Source organism: Narcine bancroftii, chromosome 6, assembly GCF_036971445.1.
Source record: "Narcine bancroftii isolate sNarBan1 chromosome 6, sNarBan1.hap1, whole genome shotgun sequence".
NCBI lineage: Eukaryota > Metazoa > Chordata > Chondrichthyes > Torpediniformes > Narcinidae > Narcine > Narcine bancroftii.
The window spans coordinates 165183792-165198781 of NC_091474.1; the positions used below are offsets into that span (position 1 = coordinate 165183792).

General features: G+C 34.9%; 1 protein-coding gene across 2 annotated transcripts in view; it reads left to right on the forward strand.

The window, feature by feature from the left end:
* Positions 1-14990, forward strand: part of LOC138736690 (uridine-cytidine kinase-like 1) — a 111312-nt gene that overhangs the window by 69479 nt on the left and 26843 nt on the right. For both annotated transcript variants that reach the window (XM_069886584.1, XM_069886583.1), the window contains exons 9-11: positions 3589-3687; positions 12539-12632; positions 14065-14127. In XM_069886584.1, the coding sequence (XP_069742685.1) occupies positions 3589-3687; positions 12539-12632; positions 14065-14127 (256 nt within the window). The remainder of the gene's footprint in view (positions 1-3588; positions 3688-12538; positions 12633-14064; positions 14128-14990) is intronic.

The following is a 14990-nucleotide window of genomic DNA, read 5'->3' on the forward strand; positions in this document are numbered from 1 at the left end:
CTTTCCACTTAGCCATCAGTGTTCTTTGATTAGTAAGGGATGACTTAAAGTGGTATGTGAGTGGAAAGAAAAAGTTTGAAAACCACTGTTTTAATCATTATGTGCACAGTTTCATAATTCCAAAGGAAATGGGTCAATTACTATTTTTCTCAAGCAAAATAGTTTAGTAACAATTGGGTCTAGAGCAGTGATTCTCAACCTTCCCTTCCCACTTGTATGTTAAGACATCCCTTACTAATCACAGAGCATTTATGGCATAGGGATGGCTTAAAGTGGTATGTGAGTGGAAAGAAAAAGTTTGAAAACCACTGGTTTAGAGCCTTGTGTGTTCTGTTTTATAGCTGTTTAAATGATGTTTGGCTCAAAAGAAAGCAGTCTGGTGTAACCTGGAGCATAACTAATGAAAATAAACGAAAGCCCAAAATTATCCAAGCATGAAACACCTGTTCTTCATTATAATTCATTTGCGTGATAATTCTCATGTCAAAGGAAAGGTTTGTATTATTTAAAATAACCATAAACAGATTAAGAAGATAGACCATCAGAAAAAAAAAATATTTTTGATTCAGAAGATAATCATAATGAATGGATTGTCACTAGGTCCAGGTGTGTAGTGCCCCCTGCTGACTGATACAGACAGATCTGATCTCTATCACGAATATGCAGTCTAATATTTTTAAGAATTTTCAATAATTACATGTTCATTATTTGGCTTTGCATTCTCCCATCCTGGTCTCAAAAGACATAACTTTCGACAGAAATGTACTTCCATTACACTATACAGCTTTGTTTCTTTCTCCCAAGTGTTTCCTATTTGTCTGGTCAAGTATAAATTTTAAAGTCTGATCTGACTATAACCAATTTGAACATTAGATTTGTGTATTTTTAATCCAGATGACTATTGTCATAAATGTAATTGTAATTAGACTATTTACCAGAATCTGGTCGTAGCTCAGAGCATGTCCACTCCACTCAGCATTGCAGTGCTCCAATCACTTTCTGAACCCAGGATTTCATACCTCAGTCCTTCAGGTATGTCCGTATATTCCTTATGATAATCTCGAGCCAAAATTTTGGTTGCCCTTTCTTGATGCTGCGTGACTTGCTGTACATTTGTATATTCCAGTACATTTGTATATTGCACAACCCCAGGTCTGCAAATTTTCTTGTTTAACTCTTGGAATTCCTTGGATCAGTCTGCTTTCTGTAACATTTTTCCATGTGCTTGGCTGAGTACATCTGTTCCAAGGGAACTCCTTTACCACTAAGAAATAGCCCCACAGAACCTGTGTGATAGAAATCTTTGTCCAGAGGACCTGATATGTTCATATCCACACACTGTACATCCACTTCTAGAGCCCAATTTGTTTTCTTGATATCTATACACAGATCCTTCCATGAAGTGGTCTTGGCTATTTCCTACTTTTTGCCAAAAAAAGTTTGAGAACAATTCCAGCACTATTTCTACATTCCAGATTGAATAGTGAACATCACAGATTTGGGATTGGATTTAGGACTTTATTGCTCTACAATGCCTGGACTCTATTATTAATACACCAAGTATAAAATATGAACCTTAACAGCGAAGTCTCAGCATTCCCCACGCCAAGTTTAAATTACGAACCTTAACAGCAAAGTCTCAGTGCTCCCCCATGCCAAGTTTAAAATATGAACCTTAACAGCAAAGGCTCAGCATTTCCCCTGTGGGGTCCATCCGCTCAGTCCAACTGCTATTGATTCTGTACAGACTTTAAACAGCCTACTAAAGCAGCTGACAGAGATTTATTTTAAAATATGCTAATAAAATTTAAACCTTTACTGGGTCATTTGTTTTTAAAATATTGTGAATTAGTATATTAAATGTGCCTACCAGCATCACTCCACTGGTCAGCGGTAAATACCAGACTTAGGGCAATCTTGTACCGCAAATATAGTTCAAAACCTATACTTTAGGTGGAAATTCAGGGGGTTGTCTTATGCACCAGCATATATGGTGATAGCAAAGGGATTTTTAATACTTGTCAAATGTAATCTTTTGATTGAAGGAGCATTCAAAAAGTACATGAATTGGGAGCGGCATTGGACCCCACCTTGGTCCCTCAAACTTGCTCTGCAATTTAATAAGATAACAGGTGATCTGCTGTAACTTAAACTCCACGTTCCCTGTGTAACCTTTCTCTTCTCAACTAATTCCTTTGAGGGAGAATTCTAAAAACTTGTGACTCTTTGAAAATGGAGAAAAGGCTCATAGAATAACATGACATTCCAGGTACTAGTTGTTAGGTCTGCTTTGTTCATGAATGAGTGAGACAAACACCAGGCTGAGTCGAAATCAGGGTTCTTTGTTCTTTATTACCGGATTGTAACACTTGCGACTAACAAAGTTAGTCGGAGAATGCATTCTGCCGTTATCAGCAAAATGGTGATTTTTTATACCCTTGGATACATGCTTAGAACATCATCATATCATTACTTGTCCAATGACTAAAACTGTTGCTATCCTTTCCCTGCTAGCTTCCTGCCTCTCAATCCATCAATGTCTCTCTTATCTTGTAAGTACAAGGATGCATTCTGTTACTCCTTAGTACTGGGTGACTCCTTCTCCGGTCCCATCTCATGATGTTTTACCTAACAGGAGTACAAGGACACCTCCCCTTCTTGTTACTGCCCTGTACAGGGTAACTCCCTACACATTCCCATCTCATGATGTTTTACCTTACATAGTCCAGTAAGCTTTCCCTGAGCTCCTTCCAACATATTAACATCTCTTTAAATAAGAAGACCAATTCTAAACTCTTATCAATGTCTTGCTAAGGCCTTATTCAGTTCTACTAATGATAAACCTCAGCATTTTGATAGCTAAACCAAGTGAATAGGAAGGATGTATACTAGCCTGTTATTTCCGAGAAATGCACTGGGACATCCAGATCAGACTGCATGACAGGCTTCTATCATCATTTTGATCGTATGCTTTCTATTTTTTTTAATTCTATGGATATTAACATGGATAACTTTTCATATTTCCATGTTAGATTTCATTTCACAGATTTGTGTCTGTTCACTAAACCTATTCTAATGCATTTGTGTCCTTGCCTGCTTCACAGTGCAATTACCAGCCTACCTTTGCCTTCATTTGTCTTGTATAAATTGTATGAAGTTGAGGACCAAGCACCAATTCCTGTGGCACATCACTGGTTGCATCTTGCCAATCATAAAAAAAAACCACATTTATAGCTACTATTTCCTATTGACTGACTTTGTTCAGTTCATGCCAGTACGTGATGTGCTTATCATGATCTTTCTTTGGTTCTTAACAGTATTTGAAATTGGTGCAAGCTTTTGCTAATACTCTCTGGAAATTTAATTTAAATGATCTAAGGGTAACATATTTTGAATGTCAACAAAATAAATCATTTAGTTTTGCTATCTGTAATTTTGTAGGCTAAAGTAATCTGCTTCAAATAGACAATGGATCTTGTGGTATTGTCTGAAATATTGCCAATGAACAGATGACTTGATTGTTGCACTTGCTGGAAATTTCATTTGCAGGTAACAATATTCGTTTGGTATAAATTTCTATCTCCACAGAGCAGCCCTTGCATCTGCCCACCAGGGTCAACCTTTACCAGATAAGCTGAGTGTCCTTGAAAGCACTCCACAAGTTAGAGGAATGCATACAATTATCAGGTAATTTTAGATCTGCTTTTAAATAAGTTTTTTCTGTATAATTACAGGAGCAGAGAATCTTGCCAAGAGGGGAGAAAAACTAACATTTTTTCTCTTTCATGCAGAGAAAGCGTACATGCTAAAGGAAAAAAAAATCAGGTGCATAGTTTTGGGCCCAGTTATCTGCTATTTAAGTGCAAGTAGGATTTAAAATGCATAAATCAGAATATAAATGAATATCATGTTTCTAGCTACTGGGGAGTGAGATCATTTTAATTTTAAATTTAGACATACAGCACGGTAACAGGCCATTTTGGCCCCTGAGTCCATGCTGCCCAATTTACATCCAATTAACCTACAACCCCAGTATGTTTCAAATGGTGGGAGGAAACCAGAGCCCCCGGGGTAAAACCCACACAGACACAGGGAGAATGTACAACTCTTACAGACAGCACAGGTTTCAAACTGCGGTCCTGATTGCTGGCACTGTAAAGGTGTTGCTAAACACTAGGCCACCCGTGTCCCCCATTGTTTTTTTTCTTTATACTCACAAGGTTACGGTTGACAAAATATCCCGTAACTGAATGTTATGAAAGAGGAATAGTAGGTAACCTTTCTTAAGAATCAGAACCAATTGGTTAATGCTGACCTGATGTATGAAATAGAATCTGGATATCTAGAACCATCCACGATTTCACCATTTTTTGGTTCCCATGTGCTCAAACTCAATGCTGTTCATATCTATGAAGAATAGATGAGCTTGGGATTGTATCTATTGGGAAATTACCTTGAGACCAGAGATGCCCTGATCTGAATTAACTTGAACATTTTGATGACATAATTGAGTTGTGGAGAAAAATACTTGCTGAAATTTTGCATTCTAAGGGATGGAGCCACTTTTTAATGGATTGTGGGTTTATACACACTATGGTCAGGAAAATGTTTGCATAGTTATTGTGTGTTGTACTATTCTCCATATCTCATGAAATGATTCTGATTTATCTAGTTCATTGTTAAGGCATTCTTGGGTTTCAAGATGTCCTACTTGGGAAAATGTGCACCTTTTGAGGCCAAGTCATCAGATTTATTGGATTACAATAGCGTTAATTATCCTGTAACAATTTTTAACTTGTGCTAATTTTCACATCCTTGTTCTATCTTAACTTGTTGTTCTTCAATAGGTTTGATATGAACTCTTCTATGCCACAACCTGTTTGCTTTCTTAGTTATTTCTATTACCCAGTATAATTTTCTCGACTCCTTCTACAAAAGGATTGGTCATTTTTTACATTTGTATTGAAGCTGTTTCCAAATTTGTTTTTCACTTGATTGCCCAGATATTTGGCTTTCTCTTTCTTAATTAAAGTATTTGTGCATCTGTGCTGAATTTTACAACTTGAACAATATTGGCCTTGTTTTTTATTTAAATATTGTAAGTTTTGGCACTTGATATTATCCACGGTTGGACTACCTATATTGAATTTTTGTGATTTAATGGGGTATCTATTTCTTTTTTTTTAAACTTTATTTAAAATTTTATGACATGAATAAAATAAAAATACATTTAAAGAAATAATAAAAAATAAGATAATAAAAATTAGAATACTACATCATTAAACTACACAAATTAACCCCCCCAATAATTATAACACAACATTAATCATCTAATTTAAAATTAGTCCAACCCTCCCCCCCAAAATAAAGAGGGAAGAATTAATTAACAATGTTGTAAATAAAATAAAAAACCCCACTTATAAAAAAAAGATAAAACTTAACAACAAAAAAAAATCAATACTAAAATAATACCCTTAAACATATATTTAAATCAAACATAATACATGTATTTAACAAATGAAATCCACTTTAAAACTAAGTTCAAATATTAAAATCATATATCAACCATATATCTGTTATACAAAAAATCATAATTAATAATACATAAATACAGAATTTCCATTAATACCAAGTTTCCTTTATAATTCATCGAGAGAACAAAAACATCCCTTAGAAAACCAATCAGATAAACTTTTTATTCCCTTCCCCTCCCCTTATATAAAAAAGAAAAAAAGTTCAAACTCTTATAAAATTCTCCATATTCTTCACTTATAACATCTTCAAAATTCTCTATCGAAATTAACTTAATTTTATTAAACTCTTCTCCCTCAATGTATTTGTACTTAATTTTCTTCTTTCTCTTCTTATCACCTTTCCCCTCATCTTCCTCTTCATCTAATTCAACATCCTCAATTTTTGACTTATTATCTTCTGTGACATCATCCTCTTAAAAAAGAAAGAAAAAAGAGAAAAAATCTCCCCCCAAAAAAAAGAGAAAAAAAAGGAGAGAAAAAAAACCTCCTAATTCCCTCTCAATTACAATCAGAAAACAAAAAGAGTTTAAAAAAATAATAAAAAAAACCTTCACTTCTTAACCCAAAAATTAAAAAGAAAAAAAAACAGGTTGGAGGTCACAACTACCTCCTCCTGTTTAAACCGCCCAAAGCGGTAACTCCCCCAAAATATTAGGTGTGAGATAACTCACAGGTAGCTGATGACTTCTGGAAACTAGTTCTCACCCAGTTCCCTCTCCCAACTCCCATTTCATTAAACTATCATCATTATTTAAACTATTTAAACGCTTTTCAAAAAAAAGATAAAAGATTTATTTTTTTAAATCAACGTTACCACTTCGATCACCATTGCTTCCATTTCTTTTAAAAATCTGGATCCCACCTTACATCTCTACTCACTTTGGAGACCTTGAAGGACTACATCGTTCCTAAAACTGCATGATTGGTAGAGACTGAGCAAAGTCCATAACCTCTTTAGGATTGTCAAAGAATTTTGGCTAATTTCCATTCTAAAAAATCTTCAGTACCGCAGAATACCTGAATGTTGCCCTATGTCTTTTTTTCCACAACCGTTCTTTCACAGAATTAAATTCGTGTCGTAATAGCATAGTATTAAATCTCCATCTTAAAGCTTTCTGAACATCTTGTGAACTCAAATATTCTAATAATAATAATGAATGATCCGAAACCAATCTAGCCTTATACTCCACAGATGTAACCCTATCCTGCAAATGTGCTGATATTAAAAAATAATCAATTCTAGAAAAAGAATTATGTTGCGAGGAATAAAAAAAAAATTTTCTCTGTAGGATTAACTCTTCGCCAAATATCAATTAAATTCAAATCTGCCATCATATTAATCACTTGGATTACCATCTTAGACTTCTTAATTACTCTTGAGTACTTATCCAATAAAGGCTCCAACACCACATTCAAATCTCCCCCAACATCACATTAGAGTTCGATTGTCCAAGTAATAAAGACATATCCACAACAAAAGCTGTATCCTCAACATTAGGAGCATAAACATCAAGCAAAGTCCATGCCTCATTAAAGATTGTACAATTTAATTTTAATAATCTTCCACCATTTTTCTCTTCACTCTGTAACTAAAATGGTAGATTCTTATGTACCAAAATTGCCACACCTTTTGCCTTAGAATTAAACGAAGAATAAAAAGCGTGCCCAACCCATTCACGTTTGAATTTCAAATGTTCCTTATCTATTAAATGAGTTTCCTTTGCCATTGCGACCACCGTTTCTTCCATTTCTTCCAGAAATCAAATTCCCTTCTTGCAGCTCTGCCCTCTTTGGAGGAGACCGTGGAGGACTACGTCGTTCCTGGAATTGCGTAATTGGTAAAGGCTGAGCAAAATCCATAGCTTCTTTAGGATTATCAAAGAACTTTGGTTGATATCCATCCTGAAAAATCTTCAGTACCGCAGGGTATCTAAATGTTGCCTTATATCCATTTTTCCACGATAATTCTTTCACAGAATTAAATTCACATTGTTGAAACATAATTTCCTGACTCAAATCCGGATAGAAGAAAACACGATTACTCTGAACCATCAAAGGAGATCTGTTTTGCTGTGCATTTCTAATAGCCATATATAAAATAGTCTCTCTATCACAGTAATTTAAACAGCGAACCAGAATAGGTCTTGGATTCTGTCCTGAGAAAGGTCTCCTTCTCAAAACTCTATGAGCCCGTTCCAATATTAAACCTTCAGGAAACTTATCTTGTCCCAACACTTGTGGAATCCATTCAGTGAAAAATTTTCTTGGATCTGACCCTTCTATGCCTTCTGGCAAGCCAACAATTTTCACATTATTCCGTCTAGATTGGTTCTCCAAATAATCAACCTTTTTTGCTAAATCTTTATTCTGAATCTGTAGCATTTCAATTGTTTTATTCACATCTTGCAATAGATCTTGTACATCAGATAATCCTTGATCACACATCTCAAGTCTTTCAATAGTTTCGACTTTAAAAGCTCCATAATCAGCCATCTGTTGAGTATTGACATCCACCAATGTATTAATCTTAGAAGTAAAATTATTCATAGAATCTCCTAAATGCATCATTGAAGAAAATATCTTATATTCAAGACTCTTGAAAAGTATATCAACATCAGTAGATCCAAACATGGTGGGATCCTGCTGTTCTTGTGGAATCAGAGGACCTTCTATCCCTTCTTTTAATTTAGTAGCTTTTCTTGCAATTTAACTCCGTGTAAGAGCCCCTGTCACAGACCCCCCAGAAGTATCAGGAGGCTGATGATCAGGGTTATCTTTGATCCAAACCTCCTTTAAAAGCTTCGTTACGTCAGTATCTGGAAGAGCTGTTATAACTGATGGTATATCTCCAACTGGTGGCGCCCCAGCTAATTCAGTAGTCAAAGTCTCAGTAGACGTTGTTTGAAATACTGGCGTCCGGCCAGCCCTTTGTTCTAAAGGCAGCTGAAAACGACCTTCAGAAAGACTTACGAAATCAGAACGGAGCTCCAAGGGCGAATTCTTCGCTTCTTTTCCTGGATCCATTTCACGCTGAGTCGTGGCTTTTTGTAAACAAGCAGGCTCAGATAATTTCAGAAAATATAATTTTTTAACAATCTGTTGATGTTTCCTTTTACTTTTTTTTAACAAATGTACCATTAGGTATTAATTCAACACCTCATACTATTTATAAACTTTTTAAAAAAGTTTTAATGGGCACTTAAAGACAAAACAATAAGTTAGAGTCAGGAGAGGACTGGAAGGCACATCTGTTCCTTACGCCATCTTGCCACGCCCCTGGGGGTATCTATTTCTTGAAATTGGATTATTCTTTTTTTAAACTTTATTTAAGATTTTATAACATGAATAACATATAGGATTACATTTAAAAAAATTAAAAATAAAATAATAAAATTACAATACAGTATCAGTAATCTAAATAAACTATACCCTCCCCAATAATTATTACACATTAATAACCCAACTCAAATTAGTCCAACCCCCCTTTCCCCCCCCCAAAATAAAGAGTGAAGAATTAATAAAGTTAATAATATATGTGAGAAAAAAACCCACTTACAAAAAAATACAAAAACATAACCGATTAAAATACTAACAAAAAGAAAAGTAATTAATACTAAAATATCAGACTTAAAAAACATATTTAAATCAAACTTAAATGCACATATTTAACAAACGGAGTTAAGATGAAACATATATTTAACTCAAACTTAATATAAAAAATTAGTAAAGTTAGTAACATTATCAAAAATTCTTAAACAATAATCAATTCTTAAAAAAAAATTGTAGCATGGAAAAAAAGATGAAAAAAACTTTCTCTATAGAGATAAACCTTCACCAAATATCAACTAACTTCACATCTATCATCATATTAGTCACATAAACCACCATCTTAAAACAAAATTCAAACCTCATTAAGCATTGTACAATTCAATTTTAGTACTCTTCCACCATTTTTCCCTTTTACTCTTGAATAGTTATCCAATAAAAGCTCCAATACCACATTTAAATATCCCCAATCATTACGTTAAAATTCAGATATACAAATAATAAAAACACATCTACAACGAAATCTATATCTTCAACAAATGGAGCATAAACCACAAACAAAATTCAAGCCTCATTAAGAATTGTACAATTCAATTTATAACTTTCACCATTATTCCCTTCGTTCTATAACTAAAATAGCAAAATAATATACACCAGAATTACCACTCCTTTCACCTTAAAGTTAAAGAAAAAATATTAAAAAAAACTTATCCATCACATTCACATTTAAATTTCAAATATTCCTTATCTACTGAATAAACTTTACAAAAAAAACCACATCAATTTTTAGTTTTTTAAACAATCAAATACTTTCTTATGCTTTTTTTTATATTTAAACAAAAAAAACCCCTTCACTCTTTAATCTAATAATATAAAAAAAAAGGAAAAAACGGGTAGGAGGTTAAAAATACCCCCTCCCGTCTAAACCGCGCAATGCGATAACTCCCAAAAAAAATGGGTGTGAGATAACTCACACGTAGCAGATGACTTTCAGGAAATAGTGCCTATCCAGTTCTCTCCCCCAACTCTCACTTCATCTTAAACTAACATCATCATTATTTAATATCCCTTTTTTTAAAAAAAACATTAGAAAACAAAAGGACAACTCTTCTTTTAATCAGCTCCAACTGCCGAGTCACCATTACAACCATTCCTTCTTGGAGCACGGCTCTTTTCTTCCATCTCTTGTCTCCTTAGAGATCGCGGCGGACTATGTCTCTGTTGAAACTGAGTAATTGGCAGCTCTTGAGCAAATGCTATAGCTTCCTTTGGAGAATCAAAGAACTTTGGTTGGCAACCATCTTGGAAAACCTTCAAAACAGCTGGATATCTGAAGGTTGCCTTGTAACCTTTCTTCCACAACAACTCTTTAGCAGGATTGAATTCCCGTCGTTGGAACATAACTTCTTGACTCAAATCCGCATAGAAGAAAACTCGATTATTTTGAATCATCAAGGGTGATTTTCTCTGTTGTGCATTTCTAATAGCCACTCGTAAAATTATTTCTCTGTCGTAATAATTCAAGTAACGAACCAAAACAGGTCTTGGACTTTGACCTGAAATAGGTCTTCTACGCAAGGCTCTGTGAGCACGTTCCAGTATTATACCTTCCGGGAAATGTTCTTGACCCAGCACCTGCGGAATCCATTCAGTAAAAAATTTTCTTGGGTCTGGTCCCTCCATACCTTCCAGCAAACCAATAATCTTTATATTGTTCCGTCTGGATTGGTTTTCCAAATAATCAATCTTTTTCACCAAATTTTTATTTTGAGTTTGTAAGTCTTCAACCATTTTGGTCACATCAAAAACTTGATCCCGTATTTCGTCTATATCTTCACATGAATTAAATTTATCTCTCACTTCAAGCTTAAAAGCTCCAAACTCAGCCATCTGTTGAGAATGTATTTTCACCAGAGTATTAAACCTAGTACCAAGTTCAGTCATAATCTTGGATAATCCCTGCATTGTATAAGATAGTTGACAAATGCCTTTGAGTAACTCTTTGTTCTAAAGGCTGTTTGGCGCCCTCTTTAGGGGGCTCTACCGATGTAACATAGAGCTCTACATCCGAACACTGTACCTCTCTCCTGGGATCCATTTCATGCTGAGTCCCGGTGTCTTTCCTGTAGGTAGGCTCCAAAACTTGAACTTTTGGAAAATGTAGTTTTTTGATGATCTGTTGTCGTTTTTTTTTGCTCTTTTCCACCAATTGTACCATCATAAGTTAAATTAACAGCACTGAAATTATCTAAACTTTTAAAAAATTTTAACGGGCATTTCTAGACAAAACAATAAGATAGAGTCAGGAGAGGACTGGGAGGCACGTCTGATCCTTACGCCATCTTGCCACGCCCCTTGGATTATTCATTTGTCATCTGTCACACCCTTCAATATGCAAATTTACATTTCATGCCTTTATAGCTTGCTTTGTTTAGATTTAAAATTCTGTTTCATATTAAACTAAATCACTTTTGATTAATAACAAAATTTAATAATATTAAAGCCAAAGGACCATTAGGAAGAATTGTCATAAGACTGTCAACGTATTCTTTTTCATTGCAGTATACTGAATGTGGAAATAGCATGTTTTTCTAATTAGTGTCTCAATAAAGTTGGAAACTATCTAGCTTAAAGAGAAGCAAGATTGTTGGCTTAATGATTCTTGGAAGTTTTCCAATGAGATGGAGAAAAGGATTTTAAAAAAAAGGTGTGGCAATTGTAGCTGTATGTAAGGATTGATGCATGAGAAGAATCATCAAATGAGATTATATTTTCTGGGATCTGGACATCAATGATGAGGCTAATATTTAATGTCCATTCCTACTTCTGGAAAGAGATGGTGAGGTATTGCCTTCAGCTACTGCAATCTTTCTGATGAAGGTACTCCCACAGTGCTGTTGGCAAGGAGTTCTGGGATTTGGATTCAGTGAAAAATAAGAACACAATTTGTATATTTCCAAGCTTGGATAGTGTGTAACAAGGAGGGGAGCCTGCAGACCTCCACATATCTGCTATTATTCTATTTAGTGGTAGAGGTTATGGGTTTGGGAGGTGCAGACTGTCCTGGCTTCTTCTGTCTGAATGAGGTGTGCATGAGAGGAGAAAAAACTCCAGAATTGAGAAGCAGAACACAACAGTTTCTGGAATTCAGAAATAAATCACAGGCAAATGGTTGCTCACAGTAATCTTTGCAGTCTGAATGGAGATCACCCAATGTGCACTTGGTGTCTCTAACATAGAGGAGACCATTTTGAAGGTACTCTTTAGTTGGATTCTGGATTCTCTCATTCCTTCGATGTTTTCAAAGTTTTTATTTTGCTTGCTTTAATTTAACAAGGATCATAATATACAACATATGATTTTCAAACAATATTTAAAGGATATTTTTGAAAAGAATATCTTTCCATCAAATCTGACGTAAAATATTCTTGATATTTTTAATAATTTCTCTTGCACAGAAATAAAGATACAAGTCGAGATGAGTTCATCTTCTATTCAAAAAGGTTAATGAGGTTGCTGATTGAGCATGCCCTTTCCTTTCTGCCACTCAAGGTAAGTTTATTGTCATTTATAAAATAGCCTGATATACAGTAAAATATTCTATTTGACTTAATATACATGTGTATAATTAATTTGTTAACATTAGACATAAAGGTTCAATCTTGGAAGAATTTAAACCACAAATTTGAATGAAAATAATGACCATTTTTGGTGACTTATTTCAATGTAGAGTTGGGTGGGATAAACCAGCTGGGAATATTGGGCTGTAGAAATTGTTCCGGTTAGAGCAATCTTCGTACACTGCAAAACAAATGTTTGACTTCATTGGGATTTGCAACTCCATTTTGCGCAATTTTTTGCGTGACCTTCAGGCAATTGCTCAAAGGCCACAGATCATATCTTTGAATTAATGTTACCTTTGAAATATCTAATGCAAATAGGCAGTACTTGAACAGCCCAAGTCTGAAATATAGGAGCAAATGTTAACAGGCTCATAAAGGGATTAAACCGTTCAGTGCAAGTTAGACCACCCATCCCTACCAAGCAATGCATTGGGAGACTGGCAAGGTGATGACATCTGATATCTTCAAGGATGGTCCTGGTGTGGCCTATATTCAATATAGGCTGCACCAGGTCTTTCATATATTCCTCTTTTTTAATGATATCTTGGGTAGCCATATTTGACATGAGGGCAAGTGGTGTACCAGCCATTTGAGAGAAACATCTGCCTCTCTGGTTTCCACTGGAAATTGTTAATCTAGAAAATACTACCAAAATGATCGCAATGGATGTATTTCAACAGTGCAGGCTCATGGGACTGAAGGGCCTGTTAAGTGCTGTGTCTATTTTTTTAAAATGGAATGTGAGAATTTGCACCTTTTTTACACTTGCATGACTTTGGAAGGAATATGGAGTTTTTGCATGTTGCATTCACACATTCCTTCTTTAGAGTTTCCAATAAAATCAGTGCATGTCTCCTGCACAGAGAAGCATTTCAAACTTTGTTCTCAATTATACTCTTCCAAAGTTTAAGAGGTATAGGCCAAAGAGTCAAAAATATGTTTGAATGCAAAATAGAAAGAATATTTTTACAGGATCAATCGTATTGGTGAAATGCAATACAAAACTAGAAATTAAAGCAAAAATTATCTCAACATTTTTAGAACATTAGATTAGTTTATTGAAGGGAAAGGGGAATAGAGAATGTATAGAAACAGCAGTTGCTGGAACTGGGAGATTCCACTCTTCCAATGACAAATGGCGACATGGTTTAGAATAAGTTATTATTGTGATGTGTACATGATGACCTGTGTATTTCTTGAAATAACAAGGGGAATGCAATAAGGAAAGAATGAGGCCTTGGTTAGTCCTGTAATATTAGTCAACACAAGTCTATTTGATGTATTAGTATTTACTGTCAAAGTAATTAAAGGCAACATTTTTCTTTAAATTATTACTAATTTCCTTCTCTGAATTTTTGCAGCCTGTTACAGTGGAAACTCCTCAGGGAGAGCTGTATGAGGGAAGGCGATTCAATGGAAAACGGGTGGGTATCTTGCCATTGTTATCTGAGATCTGCCCCATTGAGTGTTTGCTAGTTTTTATTTTTAAATTACTAGAATAAATGTTTATTACCACAAACATTTGTTAATGGGGACCTATGCCAATTGCATATGGATAGGTTTGTAAATTATTGCACATAAATCTTTTTAAAAATAACACTGCCTAGAGCATTACAGGCCATCCCTGTTATGAACACCTGACATGGAGCTTTCATTATATTAAATTCAAAAGTCCAATGTACATGCATGTTGTCATTCCTCGCAATGGCAGAATTTTTCTTCTATTTCCCTCCAAATTGAACTAGCCCAGGTAGGCAACTAGGTCAAAATGGACAAGTTAAGCTGAAGGGTCTGTTTCTGTGCAGTAAAACTTTGACTTTGAGAGATTTTAATGCTTTTTTCTAAGGCTTTGGTCCCCTAAACTTACATTCCAGCTTAAGCAATCCCTATGTCATGAATGCTCTGTGATTAGTAAGGGATTACTTTAGGTGGTATATGAATGGGAAAGGAAGATTGAGAACCACTGCTCTAGACCCAATTGTTACTGAAATATTTTACTGGAGAAAAATTGTAATTCGTCCATTTCCTTTGCAGTTATGAAACTGTGCAAATAACAAGTCATTTAGGTACAATTAAAACTGATTTTCAAACCTTTTCTTTCCACTCACATACCACTTTAAGTAATCCCTTAGTAACCATAGACCACTTACAGCATAGGGATTGCTTAAAGTGGAATGTGAGTTTAGGGGGGCAGTTTGAAAACAATTCTAGAATATGAAAGTAAAGATGTAATGCTGAGGCATTGATAAGACCACTTTTGGAGTATTGTAAGCAGTTTTGGGCCTCT